The sequence below is a fragment of the Gadus morhua genome, chromosome 5 (genome assembly GCF_902167405.1).
Source record: "Gadus morhua chromosome 5, gadMor3.0, whole genome shotgun sequence".
Lineage (NCBI taxonomy): Eukaryota > Metazoa > Chordata > Actinopteri > Gadiformes > Gadidae > Gadus > Gadus morhua.
This window is the reverse complement of record NC_044052.1, coordinates 14,594,774-14,613,252: the sequence shown is the minus strand read 5'-3', so window position 1 is coordinate 14,613,252 and position 18,479 is coordinate 14,594,774. Positions and strand designations below refer to the sequence as shown.

Genomic DNA, 18,479 nt, shown 5'->3' with positions numbered 1-18,479 from the left:
ACCCTGGTAGTACATCGCCACTGTGTATAGGTGTTACAGTAAAACACCACGGTGGATTTGTGGAGCGCCGTGGATATCCATGTTCGAGAGAGCTAAGCCAAGCAAGTTGGCTGATGCCTACAGCTGATTAACCAAAACTTTGACTCGATTGAGGATCTTAGTTGACAGCTTCAGTTTGGACCAAAGACGGCTCAGAAAAAGCATTTTCTATGTACAGGTTATTGATGCTACCCACTGCAAACTTTCCCCTTGACACATGGGAGGTGAATGAAGATTAGACGGTAAAACATTTCTCAGGACAATTCCCTACACGTCCTTCTGCAATATGCTCCTTCAAATGAACTATGAGATGCACATTTGAAAGTTGTAAAAAAATCTGCCTCGGTGGTAACGGGAGACTGCCTGCAACTATATTTTAGATTTATGATATGATTTGAGACTGATGTTTAAGTCATAAGCAGGTCAATCCACTGCACTAAGGTTGTTTGATATCATCCTTGTTCCAATATAATTGAGATTCATTCACACGTCACCCTTTTAATTGACTCTTTCTAACTGTATCAGTCCATCAATCTCTCTCTGCTCTCTTCACCTGGCTAAGCCTGGCTTATTTAGCTCTCCTTCTCGATCACTTACACTTACGACTTCAGTCTCGCTCTCCCACTGACTCGCTTTCTCTACCATTGCTTTCCTAAGCCTTGTATCTGTCAGTCTCCTCCTCGCTTAATTCTACTGCACTACTTCACTCCACTTCCATTCTCCTCGCCCTCTCAGTGTTGGTTGGAGTTTTGTTTAGAGAGACTTTTGTGTGTGTGTGTGTGTGTGTGTGTGTGTGCCTGTATGTGTGTGCCTGTATGTGTATGTTTCTATTTGAACTCCATGAAAGCAGGGTTTTGAGGACCATAAGTACCAGTGTTTGGGCACTAATGCCTTTGTTGCTCTCCCTCAAAGACCCTCCTTGTGCTGGTGGAATTGGGGCAGTCTGACTGATCCTAATAAGAAATCCCTTCTCAATTTCCACCACAGTGTGACAACACTGTCTGTCTGTCTGTCTGTCTGTCTGTCTGTCTGTCTGTCTGTCTGTCTGATACACGGTCTTATACACAAGACCAGATAGAAATATCAAATGTAATAAATTGAGTTAAAAAACATAGCGCTAGTTAATGTATCGTCATTCCATGTGAGATACTTACAATGCAAGGCCATGCAGCGTCTTAAATCTGCGAGAGGCGGTGCAGTGAATTACTGTTTGACCTACAAGAATATCTCAACAGATTACAGATCAATCTTTTTCAAAACATTTTGCCATCATGCCAATCGCTAAAGGATCACGTGAAATATGTGTTTATATTCGGTTCACATTTCTGAGCTCCACATCACAATGGAAGTGGACCCATGACTCACTTCATAGACATCCGTCACAGCATAGAGACACACGACGTGTGGGCATCGCTCCGAGCCCTATCTCCTAGAATGGTAGCAGCTTGTTCAGAGCCAGTGTCGGGCCACAGTTCTCGTTATTATCACAATGTTCCTTTGACCAAAGCCCTCCGGGGCCCCCATAGGCGTGGGGGCCCCTAATACCATCTGGTTCACTACAAACCCCCGCCATTCCTGCCCCAATTCGATAAGCATGTTGTTGTGTGAAGTTGTTTACACGTACTTTCCATCGCATGTGTTATGGTTGTGACTTTGTAACAAAGGAGCAATGAGTATTTAATACGCAGGGCTGTGATATGCTAATCAGTCTGATGGAGACAGGGGCAGACAACAGCAGAGTCAGAGGTTCAGCGTCGATAGCCTTGTTAGCTTGATCAGCTAATCAAGGCAACAGATGCTCTGTTCTACTCTCACCACGAGGGGCCCTCCACTCCCATTGCCCTCTACTATTACTTCAGGCTTCCTCTCTGCCTATATCTATATAATATACTCATAGTAAGTGTGTCTATCATTTGTGAGTACGTACGTATACAATGTAAGCCTATACAATCAACCACTTTAGTACTGTGCAATTGTCGTATGCTATTTTGTTTTTATGTTTAGTATTGTACTTTTTTGGGTTATTCGTTACGTTCATGACACTTAGTTGATTTCCCAGAATAACCTATATATATTTTCTCTATCTCCTCTCCAGGGTCGCCATGTCAAGACAGGACAGCTGGCAGCCATCAAGCTCATGGACGTCACAGGGGTAAGGTGCACACACAGACTGACAGACGGACAGAGATCGAAGCAGCTACTCATCGAAGCACATGCAAAAAATAAAAAACACAATCACACAGATAAGACAACACACAAACATCACATTCACATACAGGCAAACCTACTCGTACACTCTTTGGGTAATAAAAAGAATCATGCACAAGCACGCACAAAGTGCGTGTGCACGCACGCAATCACGATGAAAGGATATTTAACTTATTCACATCACCTGCCATAACATCTAAATTTGAGCGTTGCGTCAGTCGCCCTAATTCTGTGAACATTGAGTTGAAATGAGGACAGGCCTTTCGCCATGGTTATATTAGCTCGGGGAGGTGTCACCACAGCAGTGTGGTCTCTTGGCGAGCGTGGGAAACAGAAGGAGTGGCTGCTGTATCTTCCCACCCTCCCCCCCCCCCCCCTGCTGCTGCTGCTGCTAGCGTTAGCCATGCTAGCGATGTCAACACCGCTACACAGCAACGCGTTGGGAGGATTACCCCAACCGAAGGGCAAATGAATGAAGGATGGGCACTAAGGATGGAAGTGTTTGCTTATTGGATGGATTGCTGAACAAATGGAAGATGATTATGGATAATAGAAAGATTAGATGGCAAGATGGATGGATGACTGGTTTGATTGAAGGAGTGATGGATTAGAGATTTTGACAAGCAGCTGAGGGGATGAGCAGCAGATAGATGATTGATCTTTTGAGGCAGATGGGCGAGGGGGGGGGGGTTCTTTTGCAACATTAAATGTTTTGGGTCACAAATGATTGTGACAAAAAAAACAAAACAGCACCACAAAGACGAACGGGTCTGAATGAATCAGCCATCTGAGTAAAATCATTTTGATTGAACGGAGTGAATGGAGGCTTACACAACAGCACTACTGAAACGGAGGCAGCTGGGAAAGCGGCATGCAACAGCAGCAAAAATGTCAAGTTAATGAGCCGCTAACAGATTTACATTCCAAAGAACATTTAAATCAACACCGAGCAGATGAAATCAGACCACATTTCAGAATTTAAAATCCAATTTTAAACTGTATAAAATCCAATTTAAAACTTAAATTGTATTTTGTAGTAACCCCCAAAGCAACATTCAGCATTATTTTGAGGGCAGAACATATCCAAATCAATACAATCACTATTTGGTTTTGACATTTAGGACACGGCAGTCTGATCAGCAAGCACATTATCTCTGTTGTTGCTTAAAAAACACATATTAAGGTCTGTGGCATGCTATTACGCTTGGTTAATGTGTTTCAAAACGAATTGGGATCACAAATAAAGCGCTTGCGCTTTTCAAGCTTACTCTTGCGTGTTGGCAGTTGCGCATGTGTGTTGCGTTTGTGTGCTTTAGCGCGTTTGTGTGCGTTAACATGTGTGTGCTTGCTTGTCAGGGTGAGGAAGAGGAGATCAAGGTGGAGATCAACATGCTGAAGAAGTACAGCCACCATCGGAACATCGCCACCTACTACGGTGCCTTCATCAAGAAGAACCCTCCAGGAATCGACGACCAGCTCTGGGTAAGTTAAGTAGCTACAATTTGGTGTGTGTGTGTGTGTGTGTGTGTGTGTGTGTGTGTGTGTGTGTGTGTGTGTGTGTGTGTGTGTGTGTGTGTGTGTGTGTGTGTGTGTGTGTGGATATCACAGCACAGACATCGATTGCGTCAGAGAGGAGAAGATGCAAGAATTTGGTGTCCGTGTCGATGGTTTAACAAAGTGGGCAGTGTGTGTGTAATTATATACAGAAACGGAAAGCAAGAAACTTGGGACATTAGAGTATAAGGCCTCGTTCACACTGCAGCATTTGTCACAATTCTGCCCTGGCGAGAGGCAATTTATGAAACACAACCATGGAAGACAGCTGCCACGGAGGTGGTCAGTGTAGGTACAGCTAAAATAGTAATACCATTAGATGGCTATTTAATAATAGTGTTTTTTATCATTTGAGATCCGCGTTCCGTCACCAACAATAGTGCCTGTATGTTTTCTCATCGCCCACTTCCTGCTGTGTAATTTCATACCATTGCAAAATGTTCAACCCAGCCTTATTGTAGAGCAATCTCATTCTATGAAAGCTGTGTGTCCTCGGAAAACCTTAAGCGACTTGGAAGCTGTGCCGTAATAGAACGTCTTTGTTATTGTTATTCGGCGCGTGCGGATCAGTTTCAAACGGGACCATTTCACACTGAAATCTGATATTGACCATATTTAAAAATAATGTCAACAGCCTAAACAAAATGGAAAGATCTGAGCAATTCATCGTTATTGAGCACCAAGGCTTGCAGTGTGAACAAATCCCAAGTGGCACGCAGCAACAAGTAATGAAAGGGTGGGGATGTGTCGTATGTTGTTTGGCAGCTGCAATGAATCACACGACAATGGGTTGGCTCAGATGTGTGCACACGCACACACAAACACACCAGTGGCGAGCGTTAAATATTAGCTGTTAACCACGGCGTATGCCCAGGTGTTTTGATGGAAAAACGTAATATTTCCTCTTTTTCTATTATGTTTTCTATGTTTTTTTTTTACTTTTGTTCATTTTTGTTAATACATTACAAGAATTTTTTTTTTTTTCTCAGCAATTATTTCATTTTCATACAGTTGTTCCACAACTTCTCGATTTTATGCGAGTCTACCTAAAGTTCTGCTGCTAGAATTACCCCGGATGGAGCGAAAATTTTAAATACCTCCACCTTTTTAGTCACACAGGGCAACCATGCCCCCTACTGACTGAAGTTATTAATTTCATTAATTCATTACATTATTAAAAAAAAAACCCTGCATTATTCTCAGTGGTATCTCTACTAAACTACAACAGAAATAAAGTTAATTCTGTACCATACTATATCCGTGCACGTGTCCTTCATATGCACGCTAATAGTATTGTCAATTGATACTCTATTTGTCATTTTATTTGACACCCTCTAAAACACAGCTTACTTAATTTTTTCTTATGGTTTTATTTACAAATGACACATTGGAGTACACGGTAACATTTCAAATGGAACAAACTGTACGTGTTAACGATGTCTTGCAATATAAACAAAATGCTAAAACCATTATCTAGATGAGGCTGCAGCTAGTACAAGGTTATCTCCTCCCCTCCAGCTGGTGATGGAGTTCTGCGGAGCCGGCTCGGTCACAGACCTCATCAAGAACACAAAGGGCAGCTCTCTGAAGGAGGATTGGAGCGCCTACATCTGCAGAGAGATACTGAGGGTGAGTGACTTGCCCCCATGTCACCCATGTGTACAAACACACGCGGAAAGCGCACGCTCCGAAACCCCTTCCTGTGTTCACAGGAAGTGTTGTCGTTCCCTCTCCCCCGGTTGTTTGCTCCGAAGGTCTGACCTCTCTGATTGGTCCTTATCTCACTCACTCCTTTACTCCTTCTGTCCCATCCTTTCTGTTCCCTGGGTGAGAGAGATATGGACAGAAACGCAAACAGACACACACTTTAGGCCCAAGTATACGACTCCGTAATCCGACTCCGTAACTAAGGAGACCCCTCGAGCCGTCGAAGTTCTCGGTCGGGATGTCGGATACGCAATGCAATTCGCCGCCCAAAAAATCGTATATGCTGACTATTAACCATGTCCATGTAAACAGGGTTGTAAAAAAATTTTATTGAATCTTATTTGGTGTTTTATTGGTCCTTAATGTGCAAATAAACAAGGTACAAAGTAAATAAGGTGCAAAGTGATTCCGGAAATGATTTTGTTAGAGGACCAATCACAGCCCTTGCCGTCTCCGTCCGTATCCGTTGCCTTGACAGATAGTTAAAAAATATTGGATGCGCACGTAGAGCTACGGAAAGGGTCTCCGACAGGGTATCCGACGACGGAGAGGGCTCTCTGTGTCTACGTTCAGCACCTTACAGAGTAGTATAAAACAGCCTTTATTCTCATCTCCCCCTGGCCTATCTGGCAACACTGGCTGCAGACATAAAAAAAGATCCCATGCACGTCTCTATTACTTTCTAAACATGCATAGGAGGCCAATGTCAGGCGAAATATGTATTATTCTGTATGATGTATTCTTTCTAAAAAACAGTGTAATGCCCTGATATCACATCCATAGTAACATTAACAGCAGGTAAAAAATGTCATTGATGCTCTGTGGTAGTTTGGGGCCCTTCAGTTTAAAGTCTGTTAAAAATCTACCGCAGTCTTCTGGGTGTGTTCAGACAGACAAAAGAGCTTATTTCACCGTCACTACTCGACAGTTTGTTAAAACTATCTACAAGAGATATGGATTCTTTTTCATTGCATTATGTAAATCTGTCGGGTAGTAAAACATACTACTCATACGTTCACATTTATTCCTCATCCGTGTATTTGCTTTTATTTGATACGTATCTATATTTGATGTACTCATTTTATGTTTCTGAGGTGAGGCAAAACCAAATTTCCAGCCAAAGCTGGACAATAACGTCATATTCTATTCTATTGTTATCTTGTGCTATACATCCTCTTTTAAAAGATGCCCAAAGCGACTGATATGTCTTCAAGCTGCTTGTGATCAGTAACGCGTCTGAACACGCATAGTGCAGTGGTCCAGGGACCTTTCTGAACTCATCATGTGTGTGTGTGTCTCTACGCTCGGCAGGGTCTGGCTCACCTCCACCAGCACAAGGTCATCCACAGGGACATCAAGGGACAAAACGTCCTGCTGACGGAGAACGCAGAGGTCAAACTAGGTCAGCAGCACCACCCTCCTCATCCCTTTGCAAACACACTCGCACAAGATTCAAGATGGTTTATTGTCAAATGCACAACAATTGGGACTCAGGCTCCTTCAACGAAGCAATATGTAAAAAGTGTAAGAGAAACACAAAACTGTACATGAAAGTCGTAAAATGAAGTAATAGAAGAAAACAATGAAGAGGAGCTTGAGACACTGCAGCCATCTGCGGTGCCATCTTTTCATCAAACACGTGCGCTTCAGTAATACAATGCAGACTGAACAATGTTATCTCTGTTCAGTTCTCAGAAAGCAGCGTATAGCTCAATATCTCCATCTACTGTGACTGTATTCAATGTGAATTGAATGCTTGTGATGTAGGCATACAACAACGTAGCAGCTTTTCATACAACGTTGCACAACACCCAATATAGCCTAGGTTCAGAGTGTAGTCAAGTGAATGCACAGCGCGAAAGATAGAAAGATCATTGATGGACTGGTATGGTGTGACTTTTGTTATTGTTGATCAAGTAAAGAAAGTCTAGTCTATACATACTCGCTCTAAGAATCAAGAGTAGGAGCTCATTGGATTGTTATCCAAACCGGCCTTTTGAATGTGATATTTAATTTTTAAACAGTGTTTATTTTACCTTCATTTATATGGACGCACAACTAAAATTAGGCCTCATTTTGAGCCGTTTGGGCTTCCATAGCGCGCACACACACTCTGGCACACACACACACCCTAACCACCTCAAAGACGCAAGGGGCATTGGGTTTGATTAGGCTGTCATGTAAAATATCACACACACATACACACGCACTTACACACTTACTTAAAAGATTGAGAGTCTTTGGAGTGTGCAGGTGTGATCCATAACAACATTGTGTGTGTGTGTGTGTGTGTGTGTGTGTGTGTGTGTGTGTGTGTGTGTGTGTGTGTGTGTGTGTGTGTGTGTGTGTGTGTGTGTGTGTGTGTGTGTGTGTGTGTGTGTGTGTGTGTGTGTGTGTGCGTGCGTGTGCACGGTAGTGGACTTTGGTGTGTCGGCCCAGCTGGACCGGACTGTGGGGAGGCGAAACACGTTCATCGGGACGCCCTATTGGATGGCACCCGAGGTCATCGCCTGCGACGAGAACCCTGCCGCTACGTACGACTTCAAGGTGCCCTTCCATCCCTTAATTAATCCAGCCATTGACTGATCGAGAAGATTAGAATAATACTGTTTTAGTGGGACTGTAGTGGAGCTGTTCGTTTTTACCTTGCTTTGTAGACTATTTTGGAAATAAATATCCTAAAACATTATTTATGCATTTTTCTTCAATTTTCTTCCCAACACGGGAAACCTTAAATCTCATCTCTCTCTCCATCTTTGTCTCTCTCTCTCTCTCTCTCTCTCTCTCTCTCTCTCTCTCTCTCTCTCTCTCTCTCTCTCTCTCTCTCTCTCTCTCTCTCTCTCTCTCTCTCTCTCTCTCTCTCTCTCTCTCTCTCTCTCTCTCTCTCTCTCTCTCTCTCTCTCTCTCTCTCTCTCTCTCTCTCTCTCTCTCTCTCTATAACTCTCTACCGTAATATTAATAGACTGTTTCCGTTGTTGCAGAGTGATTTATGGTCATTGGGGATCACCGCTATAGAGATGGCTGAGGGAGCTCCACGTACGTGCACGCACACACACACACAGACACAGACACACACACACACACACCATGAAAGGTCCTCTTACACATCATTAATAACTGCCTCCACAGTACATTTCCATGTCCAATGATTTCTTTTTATAGTTCTCCACAGTAATGTAAAGCGATATATAACCTATTGGTTCCACTCTGAAGCACACCATTCATGAACACCTGTCCAGTGTGTGTGATGCACTATTAGAGAGTTTTCCAACTGGTTTCCGCTGTGTGGGATGAAAGGATTTAGATGCGCTTTCATCCATTCTGATCCCTCAATTCAGTTCATTCAGTTGCGGTTAAGTAAATTCTCTAATATATTTGAGTATTTTTAATTATTGCTTATGATGATTGCTGCATTCTGTCTAACTTCTGATTGGTCCCCCCTACTTGTCTCTCAAGCTCTGTGCGACATGCATCCAATGAGAGCCCTCTTCCTCATCCCAAGAAATCCTGCGCCAAAACTCAAGTCAAAGAAATGGTGAGTGGTTGTGTTGGCAACAATAGTGCGCTGTAGGATGATGTTTACAAGTGGTATCATCGGATCATTCTTTTTAATTATTTTTTAAGGTTATTTTTACCTTATAAAAGTTAAGCTTCTTGTTGTAATAGTGTGCACAGGACAATGGATGTAGATACTTCCCCTCCTTACCATACGACAACTTCCAAATCAACACTTAGTTGTGAAGGGAAGATGTACAAAAACTCAGATGGGCCTACTACTTAAATGTCAGTTGGAAGGGGTTAAGGATCTAATCTGTCACCTTTATCCAACTTGAAAGGTTGTTTGCCGCACCAAAGTCTTATCGAGGAACGCAGAAACGGGCAGAAAAAGGTGTTTCCCCCCCCCACCCTCCTGTCTTCATCATATACTTAATGCAGCTGATATGATAAGCTTTAAAAGTCAAGCCTCGAAAGAAAATCCCAAAGTCAAGGAGCAGCGCTATTTTACAGGAAAAAGGATCTGTCGGTCTAGACTAGAGCCCTTTGCCAAGGTCCACTGACTGCACCGCAGCGCAACTCGTATTTTTCTGTCAATTTGCTCTGAAGTGGCTCGCGAGCCTTGCTCGAAAACGTTCAGAGACTTTAGAAAGGTTGCGTAGTACGTTTGACCTTTTTAATCAAGATGCTTCAACCCTCCCCACATCCAGCATGGATGTGGGGAGGACCAACCAAGAGTGATTTATTTAGTTCGATATGCATTACTATGTGTATTACCATGCAGTCCAACGTGTCATTCTGGTGTTTGCACCCAGGTCTAGAAAGTTTGAGTCGTTCATCGAGATGTGCCTGGTGAAGAGTCACGGCCAGAGGCCCAGCACTGAACAGCTCCTCAAGCACCCCCTCGTCAGGGACCTGCCCAACGAGAGGCAGATCCGCATCCAGCTCAAAGACCACATCGACCGCACCAAGAAGAGGCGGGGCGAGAGGGGTACGTGGCTCACCACCCTGTGTCCCGCTGCTCGGCCGTTGGGAGTGCTGATTAGTGACAAAGTCAGGGATCGGAGCAAACCACTAGATGTCCCTAGCTAAAGATAGTTCATTGTATAGGGTAAGGGTACATGGTGAAATACGGTAGAGTACCGGTTCCAGCTGAACTGACATCTGACATCGGGTTAGAGTCCCCCCACTGTATGTATTGTTGCTCTTTTACTAGCTTGTACTGTATATTGTATGTATTCTTCTAGCTTGTAGTGTATTGACTAGCTTGACCAACCTTAAGCCACCTTTAACAGGGTAAAGTTAGTTGATCACATACAGAACTGTACAAATACCAGTGGCAAAACTCTAGTGATATGCAAGAGAAAGCGATGAAGGTCTGAAATGAAATGAATGTAAGAATGGATGCTGCAGCAGTTTGCGGAAATCGCTACAGCGCCTGATTCAGTTTGAATAGGCCCTTTAGTCTGGAAGCTCTCCGTTTATTTTCGGTTACCGTCTCTGGACGCAATTTCATAGACCTATAACCGATCAAAGCTGCAAATTCATCACACACATAAGCGGCAGCCTTTGTTCCTGAAATGACTCAACAGCGCTCCTCTGTTCAGTCACGTCTCATCCGTCCTGTTTTAGGTAAACGGTTGTGATAAAACGTGCGCTGGCAGATTTGTCTGGTTAACAGGTTATGGGACAGGGGCCAAAAATATATAAAATACACCCTTCATTGTCGATGAGCACACACCAACTACTAAACACCTCGGGGAAAGAAATGGCTGTCATGATGATGATGATAATGATGATGAATAAAAGTGTCATGTTGCCGTAGAGAGAAATGCTGTCTCCAGATGTAATTTCATCTTAGTCTGACACTGATGGCTCTGTGCGGAGGCATTCGCTAACGAGGAGATGCTCTCTTTTTGGTCGCATGGACTTGGTTCAATTCCTGACACCATAAGCACAGTCAACATAAGCAGCACAACCTGTCCTAAACAACAACCTTATCCGCCCTAAACAGCTAAGCAATGGCAATAAAATGACAACTACGATGGGTGGGTCTCATTGGGTGGATCCGAACCGTGCGCTCAATATGTAATTTATGGCGCGTTTCCACCGAAGGGTGTGGTTCGGTTCAGTTCTCATGAGGTGCGGCACTGATCGCGTTTCCACCGCCAAAAGTGGGCGTGACCCGGACTGAGCCGAACTCGTCTCGCAGTACTCAAGTTCGAGCTACACACGCCGTCCGTTGATTGGTCGACAGAATCGCACTTCCGTGAGACAGGGGGATAATAAAAAACTAACACATTATCCGTGAGGTATTTCTGGGCAATGGCGAAAGCTTTGTTGTCGCGCAAAATGTTGCCTTCCTTCTTGGACGTTCTACATTGTGGATCTTTGTTTTTTGTGCGAGTTCTTCTTTTTCCTTTGATTTATTAACAGGCTACAATGTGTCGGGCTGCTATGAGGTCACAATGATAACGTAGCTTCCGCGGCTATGGCCATCCGTCTTAAACCCCCCCCTACAATAAGGGTACTGTCGGCATTGGAAACGAGAGCCGCACCTTCACTACTCCACCAAGCCGCACCGAACCGACCAGCACCCTCCGATGGAAATGCGACATTAGAGTCTGGAAATGGTTTCCACTTTAGCTCAGAGCAGGAACGTGCATTATATAAATACTACGTAGTACGTACCAATTAATATTGGTGCTCTTGCTTTCCATTCATATTTTCTCTGTAAATGAAATATTTCTCTTTCTTCTTGATAGAAGAGACAGAATACGAATACAGCGGCAGTGAAGAGGAGGACGAGGATGACAAAGCAGTAGATCCCAGGTGTGTATATTTATGAAGACATTTACAAAGACATTTATACACCTAAACACTAACTTTATAGTTAACGTACATGTGTCCCTCACACACATGCATCCACATGCACTCTCTTTCAGAGACTAACTACACATTAAACTTTTTTTTTTAGCAATTTAACCTCTCATCAACATGACTTTCCTTCTGGTCGCCGACTTTACCAACCTTTTCTCTGATTGGCTAAATCCCCCAGCTGCTTCACAAACGTCCCCGGGGAGTCCACCCTGAGGCGGGACTTCCTGCGCCTGCAGCTGGCCAATAAGGAGCGGTCGGATGCCCTGCGGAGGCAGCAGCTGGAGCAGCAGCTGGAGCAGCATCACAACGATGAGCACAAGCGCCTACTACTGGCCGAGAGGCAGAAACGCATCGAGGAGCAGAAGGAGCAGAGGAGGAGGCTGGAAGAGGTTAGAAAAGTCAGTTTATTGAGCATTTTTAAGAAACATGAGGCTGCCAATTGCGTTTTTTTGCTCGCCCCACTTTGTTTTGATTGAGTCCTGCTTTGACTGAGTCTCATGGTTCTCATGCATTCGCGTCTATAGCAATGGCCACTAGTTCAAATAATACATGAAAACCACCAACGTTTCAATAGAATTGAATCACAACAAAGTGGGTTGAGCACAATGGCTGATTGTAGCTAAAAACCCGCTGCTACTGTTACTCACTGAACAGAGGTCACACCTTACTTCTTCAAACGGTCAATACCAGCTTGGTTTCCATTGTTTTGGAGTCCAAAATCATTATTCGAAGGAGTTGACATATTAAAATAGAATACACTCATGCTCAGACACATGAAACCAGCCTGAACATTCCCCAATCATGCACAAAGACCCATAGAATGGTTTAACTTGGTCAGTCTTGGTACATTTCATAGCCTGTATCTATCCACTATTACTTGGGTAAAGAAGTTGAATCACTGAAGATTTTTTATTTATTTTTTTATCCACTGTGTCTCATTGTTTTTTTTAAATGTTTTTCTCTTCACGCCTGCGACCGTATTTGACCTGACAGCATCAGCTGCAGAAGGAGCAGAGGAGGAGGTACGAGGAGATGGAGCAGCACCGAAGGGACGAGGAGAGGAGGCACGCCGAGAGAGAGCAGGTGACACACACACACACACACACACACACACACACACACACACACACACACACACACACACACACACACACACACACACACACACACACACACACACACACACACCACACACACACACACACACACAAATTAAAACTATGCTGAGGTTCCTATGCTCTCACTCTCTGTCTTATCTTATTGTATCTGGTTATTGGTTATACCAGTAACAACCAAATGGTACTTATTTTCTCTTTCTTTTTGTCTAGAATGCACTTTCTGTGTTCTCTTTAAAATTTGTACGAGACAAGCCTTTGTTTCCAATTTTTTTCTCTTTGACCTAGTCTGTTCTCACATGTGTATCCTCTCGCTCTCACTCTCTCTCTCTCTCTCTCTTTGTTTCTCTGTGTCTCTTTCCCTGCCGTGTGTTGCTCAGGAATATATCCGTAGACAGCTGGAGGAAGAGCAGAGACAGTTAGAGATTCTCCAGCAGCAGTTGCTACAGGAGCAGGCTTTACTGCTGGTAAAAACCCCACCAGGGAGCGCTGTGTTAAACCCTCCAGGCCCAGTTTCATCATGGAACCCTGGTTCAAGTGTGATGCTCCCCTTCCCCTTGTGCCTCCCCATCACCCATGCATGCATCCACTGAACTGAATGTGCCATTCACTTGGTTGATTCTCAGAGGTCGTTAAGGTTTGGTTAAGAGTTTAAGAAAAACATTACGAGGATATTTGTTTTCAACAAAGCCTCTCTCTAACTCAACCCCTATCCTTCTATTTAGGATTTTGCCAGATTTGGCGATGGGTGTCTTTGATACTCTTCTGAATATAATATTTGTGGTAATCGTTAAATATGACGTAATGTTGATACAGAGTGGATTTAGATCTAGGTGGGTAAAATAAAAAAAGATGCCATGTTGGACTTTTGTGATACAACCCAGTGTTCAGTGTCCTCGTTTCTGGTTATGCTCTGTTGCCGACATCCATCTTTCTGTCCCTTCTTTTTCCCTTTTTCCTTCCTTCCCCTGCTCCTTCCCTTTCCAGTGCCGTACATCCCTGCCAAAGATATCTGTACAGTTGTGTGTGTATTTATCCCCCTGCTTGCCCATTTGTATTCCTCTACTTGTGGGTGTGTGTGCGTGTGCGTGCGTGTGTGTGCGCGCGCCCCATTGAACCAGAAGTGGGTCCCGACAGGCCGGTGCTGCATGCAACGCATGGCCCGCCACAAACACATGACCGGGACCTGAGGTGATCCTCCTACTCTCTCGTTCATACTGACCTCCTCCTCCTCCTCCTGCAGGAGTATAAGCGCAAGCAGATCGAGGAGCAGCGGCAGGCGGAGCGCCTACAGAGACAGCTCCAGCAGGAGAGGGCCTACCTGGTGTCACTACAGCAACAGCAGAAACATGTACAGCCAGCACAACTGCAGCAGCAGCAGCAGCAGCCAGAGGGGAGACCGGACAAGAAGCCACTCTATCACTATGGACCAAACCAGCCTGACAAACCCACCTGGGCTAGAGAGGTAACGCCGCCATGCATGTGCACCGTGTGCCACACACGGTGGCAGACACACACACACGCATGCACACACACACACACTCGCATGCATGATTACACAACGTGCATGTGCATATAAATACGAGCCAGCAGAAGCTCCTGTACTCTCCATCCTATCGACTGAAGGTTTTAAGAACAGAAAATCCATTCTTGCCGAGTATTTCATAAAATTTTGTCCAGCAGGTATGAGCCTTTATTTATGTTTATTTATGAGCACTTTCCACTCAAAGCAGTAGCACTATTTGACAGCACTTGATGAGATCAAAATAGTTTTGATGATCTAGTTGGAAGAGTAGGTGTTCAATCTGTCAGATCGTTCAGAGCAATAAATCTGTTTTTATTTTTTGTGAAGATGAATGTGTAATCTATAAATTATGGGGAAATTGATTATATCTAATGGAGACGATCTTGGTATGGCTGTGGTCAACCAAAGCAAATCTTTGCCGAAAATTCCACCTACTATTCAAACAATCAGTTGGTCATTGGGAAAGCAATAAATAAATCATCTCTAGATGAACTTAATCTGCCACAGTGCACTGAATGCACTCTACCTGGTAGCCTAAACGTTATGTAAGCGCTACATTGAAGTCAGCTGCTTTCGGATACACCCTTTGTCCGAGTTGGACTCATTTTTGGCACAGTTTCAATGTGAAGCCTGTTGCACATGGGATAAGTCACGGATCGTCGTGTCAAGACGACACAGAACGGATGTTTTCTAAGCCAACAAACTCTCTAACCCTCTCTCCAGTTCAACCGTTCTCCTCAGGCAACCCCTCCGCCTTCGTGAGACTTCTCCTTGTGCGAGACTTGGTTGAACCCAATAAGAAAAAGTTGTATTTGTTTTTTAGGGATGCTTTCAGGAATGTTAGAATATAATCTTGGGGTGTCAGTTGCAAAAACAGGCACTTTAAAACCTAAAAATAACCATTTTTACTACAGTTTTCTTCCCATAGCCCCTGCAGTATTGATGCACTCACTACCCTGTGTGTGAATGTGAGAGTCAGTGAGTGACTGAGCACAAATTTGTGTATGTTTGTGCGAGTGTGTTCATGTGCTTGTGTGTGTGAGAGTGAGTCCTGGCTAACCTCCCTCTGACTCCTTCCAGGTCCAGCTGCAGCAGGGGCTGCCACATTCTTACAGTCAGCTCCCCCACCCTCTCCAACAGCACCATCATGCGTCATTCGATCAACCTGCATGCCAAGGCCCCACCGTTAGGCGCTCCCGTTCCAACCCTACCCAGCCTATTTCCAGCAGACTCCCCATGAGCCCCCGCTTCACGGCACCCCACGACCCCCTGATGGAGTCCGCGCTCCAGCACGAGATCCGCCTGAGGGTCAAAAAACTCAGCAAGAACCCCAAAGGGCCCAGTCAGGACCCCAACGTGGTCAGCCACAAAGGGTCTCCCAGGCAGGGTCGGGTCCTCCATCCCACCCCTATCCCTAACCCTTATGTGCTGGGGCCCGGTAACAAGAAAAGTAAGCCAGTGGTAAACCGGCTCCAGGGTGTCCCGAATGAGGCAGCAAGCCAGCAGGGGCTCACCCAGTCCCCCGTACCCCTGAAGGCCCAACAGAAGAGACAGGGCCGCGCTCCTTTTAAACCTCACTCGTCAAACCCTGCAGCTAAACCGGTCAGTTCCCGTCTGTTGCACCGCTCCCACTCCCCGTGCTTAAGGATAGAGGTAGACTTTGTCCCGGGGGAGGAGATAGAGTGGGAGAGAGGGATGAGGGCGGCCGGCAGCCACAACCACCTGGCATCGCCCACCCTATCCCAGTGTTTCCTCTCTAACTCCGCGCCTGAGATCCTCCTCGAATCCTTCTTTGATAGGATGCAGGATATCACTAACCACACCCTTCGTCCCGTCCCGACCGATCATGGCCACCTTCAGCCAAACGAGAAGGGGGGTGTCCGCGGCAGGTCCCTCTCTCCGTGGGGCGGGTCGGCTGCGGACACATCCCGTAGGCGGCTATCCTGCTCCCCGTGCCTTAGGATAGACATAGACCCGCAGCAGGAGGAGGTTCAGAGTGAAAGGTGGATGCGGCAGTCCGTCAGCCACGAGACACTAATCACCTCCCCCGTAACCCCGACCGTGTTCTCCATGTCCAGCCCCGAAGTCCTCCTCCGGTCCTTCTTCGACTCAAACAGGACGCAGGATGAGACGAACCACAATGCCCTCCTGGTCCCGACCAATCATGGCCAAAGTGGACCTAACGAGGGGGGGCGCGTCCGCTCCAGGTCTTACTCCCCGCGGCCCGGTGAGGCTGCAGACGCATCGTTGGACAGTAGGAAAGGGAGGCTGACGGTCAGCGACGAGAGCCTGGTGGTTCCTAGTCACCACAGCTTGGCGCCCTCTGAAGTGGAGGCTTTTGAAAAATTATTTTACAGCGAGAGATACCTCCGACCTGTCTTTGCTTCAACCACACAGGAGGCCAACAATGGTGGCAACACCTTACTGCCTTCTTCTTACTGGGGTGGAGGGGCTGGCAAGGTTGGGGAAGATTCAGGACTAGAGTGGTCCTCTTTGTCGGACTATAGCGGTTCATCCCCAGAATACCTGCTTAGACAGGTTCGGGCGGAAGACACTGCGTTCGCCCAATACTCTGCCTCACATCAGATCCCCAAGTCCTCTCCTCAGATCGATGTTCCGAGGGAAAAGGTCCTTCTAATGTAATGGCCTTAGACACACAGACACACAGACACACAGACACACGGACACACACGGACACACACGGACACACACGGACACACACGGACGCACACGGACGCACACGGACGCAAACGGACGCAAACAGACGCACACAGACGCACACAGAAACACTCGCTTTGCCTTCAGAAATACCTACATATAATCTATGCCTGTATGACAATAATTTGTCTTATCTTTCATATCATTGATATTGTTTCGTCCTAATATTTAGCTGCAAAGCCATAATGTTAAGTAAGTACAGTAAACTGTGTTACTTGCCAAGGTGCTATGGAAACTAGACCGCCCCACCCATCCCCCCCCCTCCGGCCCTCCCCCTTTCACCGGCCCCCAGCCCTTCTCAGTCTCCCCGTCAATCCAACAATGCATCGGGACGAGACTTTGACCATTGCTTTGCTAGGGGCCGTTTCAGCAAGGAACACGCCATCCCAACAAACCGGGCTTCGCAAATATACGGTCAGTCCGAATCGATAGTCCTCCGCCCCAAGCTTGGTGATGGCTGCTGGTGCGAGTCGGTCGCTGGGATCCCTTTCGAAAAACATACCTCACACACCGGGGTCTCATCAGTCCGGTCCTCAAGCCGCGGTGCTCATAAGCCACCTCTACAGTTCTCTGATGGCTTTCAACCCGTCTTTTTCGCCTCTCTCTCTTTTCCATCGTCCGGGTTCCTTTGTGTCCGTGCTTTCTAGATGGCGCAGCTGTGGACTCCATTAATCGTTTTAACCTTTGTGTCAACACCGATGTTTGTCCGAGCATTAAGGGAAAGGAAGTCTGTGGAGTAGGCAAACAAAATAGGCCCACAAATAGACGCATACAATTTCACGTATACACTCACACACACACAAATATAAAACTTGCATACAAATCCCCCAAAAGTACACCTCAAACATAAACACATTGACACACAAAACACAAAATGTCCAAAACGTCCAACACACCAACACACACAAATGCTAATTATATGACTAAGCATCCATCCCACCCTAAGTCTTTTCCTTTGTGCTCGGATATTCTGTCTCAATTTCTTGTAACATTTTCTATCACTCCTATAGCTCCTGGTAGTGGTTCTCTCTGGGGCTTGTAGTAGAGCAGTAGGGGATGTAGACTAACCAGTGGCTGCACACTGACTCGAGCAGCAGTCAGTGTGCATCAGTACGCTCAATCTGACGCCTCTTCTGTGTGCTTAACATACCCTTTCTGTTTTTTTGCCAATGTTTGTTTGATGATGACATCATGGGCTGCTGCAAAGCTGCATGGGTGTTCATGATATGTACATTTGC

At 45.6% G+C, this 18,479-nt stretch overlaps 1 protein-coding gene across 6 annotated transcripts in view; it reads left to right on the top strand.

Annotated features, from left to right (window-relative positions):
* The window catches only part of tnika (TRAF2 and NCK interacting kinase a), a 64,341-nt gene that overhangs the window by 27,454 nt on the left and 18,408 nt on the right, over positions 1 to 18,479 (top strand). The window contains exons 3-16 of one of the 6 annotated variants that reach the window (XM_030356159.1): positions 2,135 to 2,191; positions 3,604 to 3,729; positions 5,320 to 5,430; positions 6,820 to 6,910; positions 7,925 to 8,055; positions 8,490 to 8,544; positions 8,965 to 9,043; positions 9,819 to 9,994; positions 11,769 to 11,835; positions 12,062 to 12,272; positions 12,877 to 12,966; positions 13,379 to 13,465; positions 14,242 to 14,463; positions 15,604 to 16,125. In XM_030356159.1, the coding sequence (XP_030212019.1) occupies positions 2,135 to 2,191; positions 3,604 to 3,729; positions 5,320 to 5,430; positions 6,820 to 6,910; positions 7,925 to 8,055; positions 8,490 to 8,544; positions 8,965 to 9,043; positions 9,819 to 9,994; positions 11,769 to 11,835; positions 12,062 to 12,272; positions 12,877 to 12,966; positions 13,379 to 13,465; positions 14,242 to 14,463; positions 15,604 to 16,125 (2,025 nt within the window). Of the gene's footprint in view, positions 1 to 2,134; positions 2,192 to 3,603; positions 3,730 to 5,319; positions 5,431 to 6,819; positions 6,911 to 7,924; positions 8,056 to 8,489; positions 8,545 to 8,964; positions 9,044 to 9,818; positions 9,995 to 11,768; positions 11,836 to 12,061; positions 12,282 to 12,876; positions 12,967 to 13,378; positions 13,466 to 14,241; positions 14,464 to 15,603; positions 16,126 to 18,479 lie in introns of all 6 variants that reach the window. The other 5 variants (XM_030356158.1, XM_030356161.1, XM_030356160.1 and 2 more) reach the window with 5 other exon arrangements.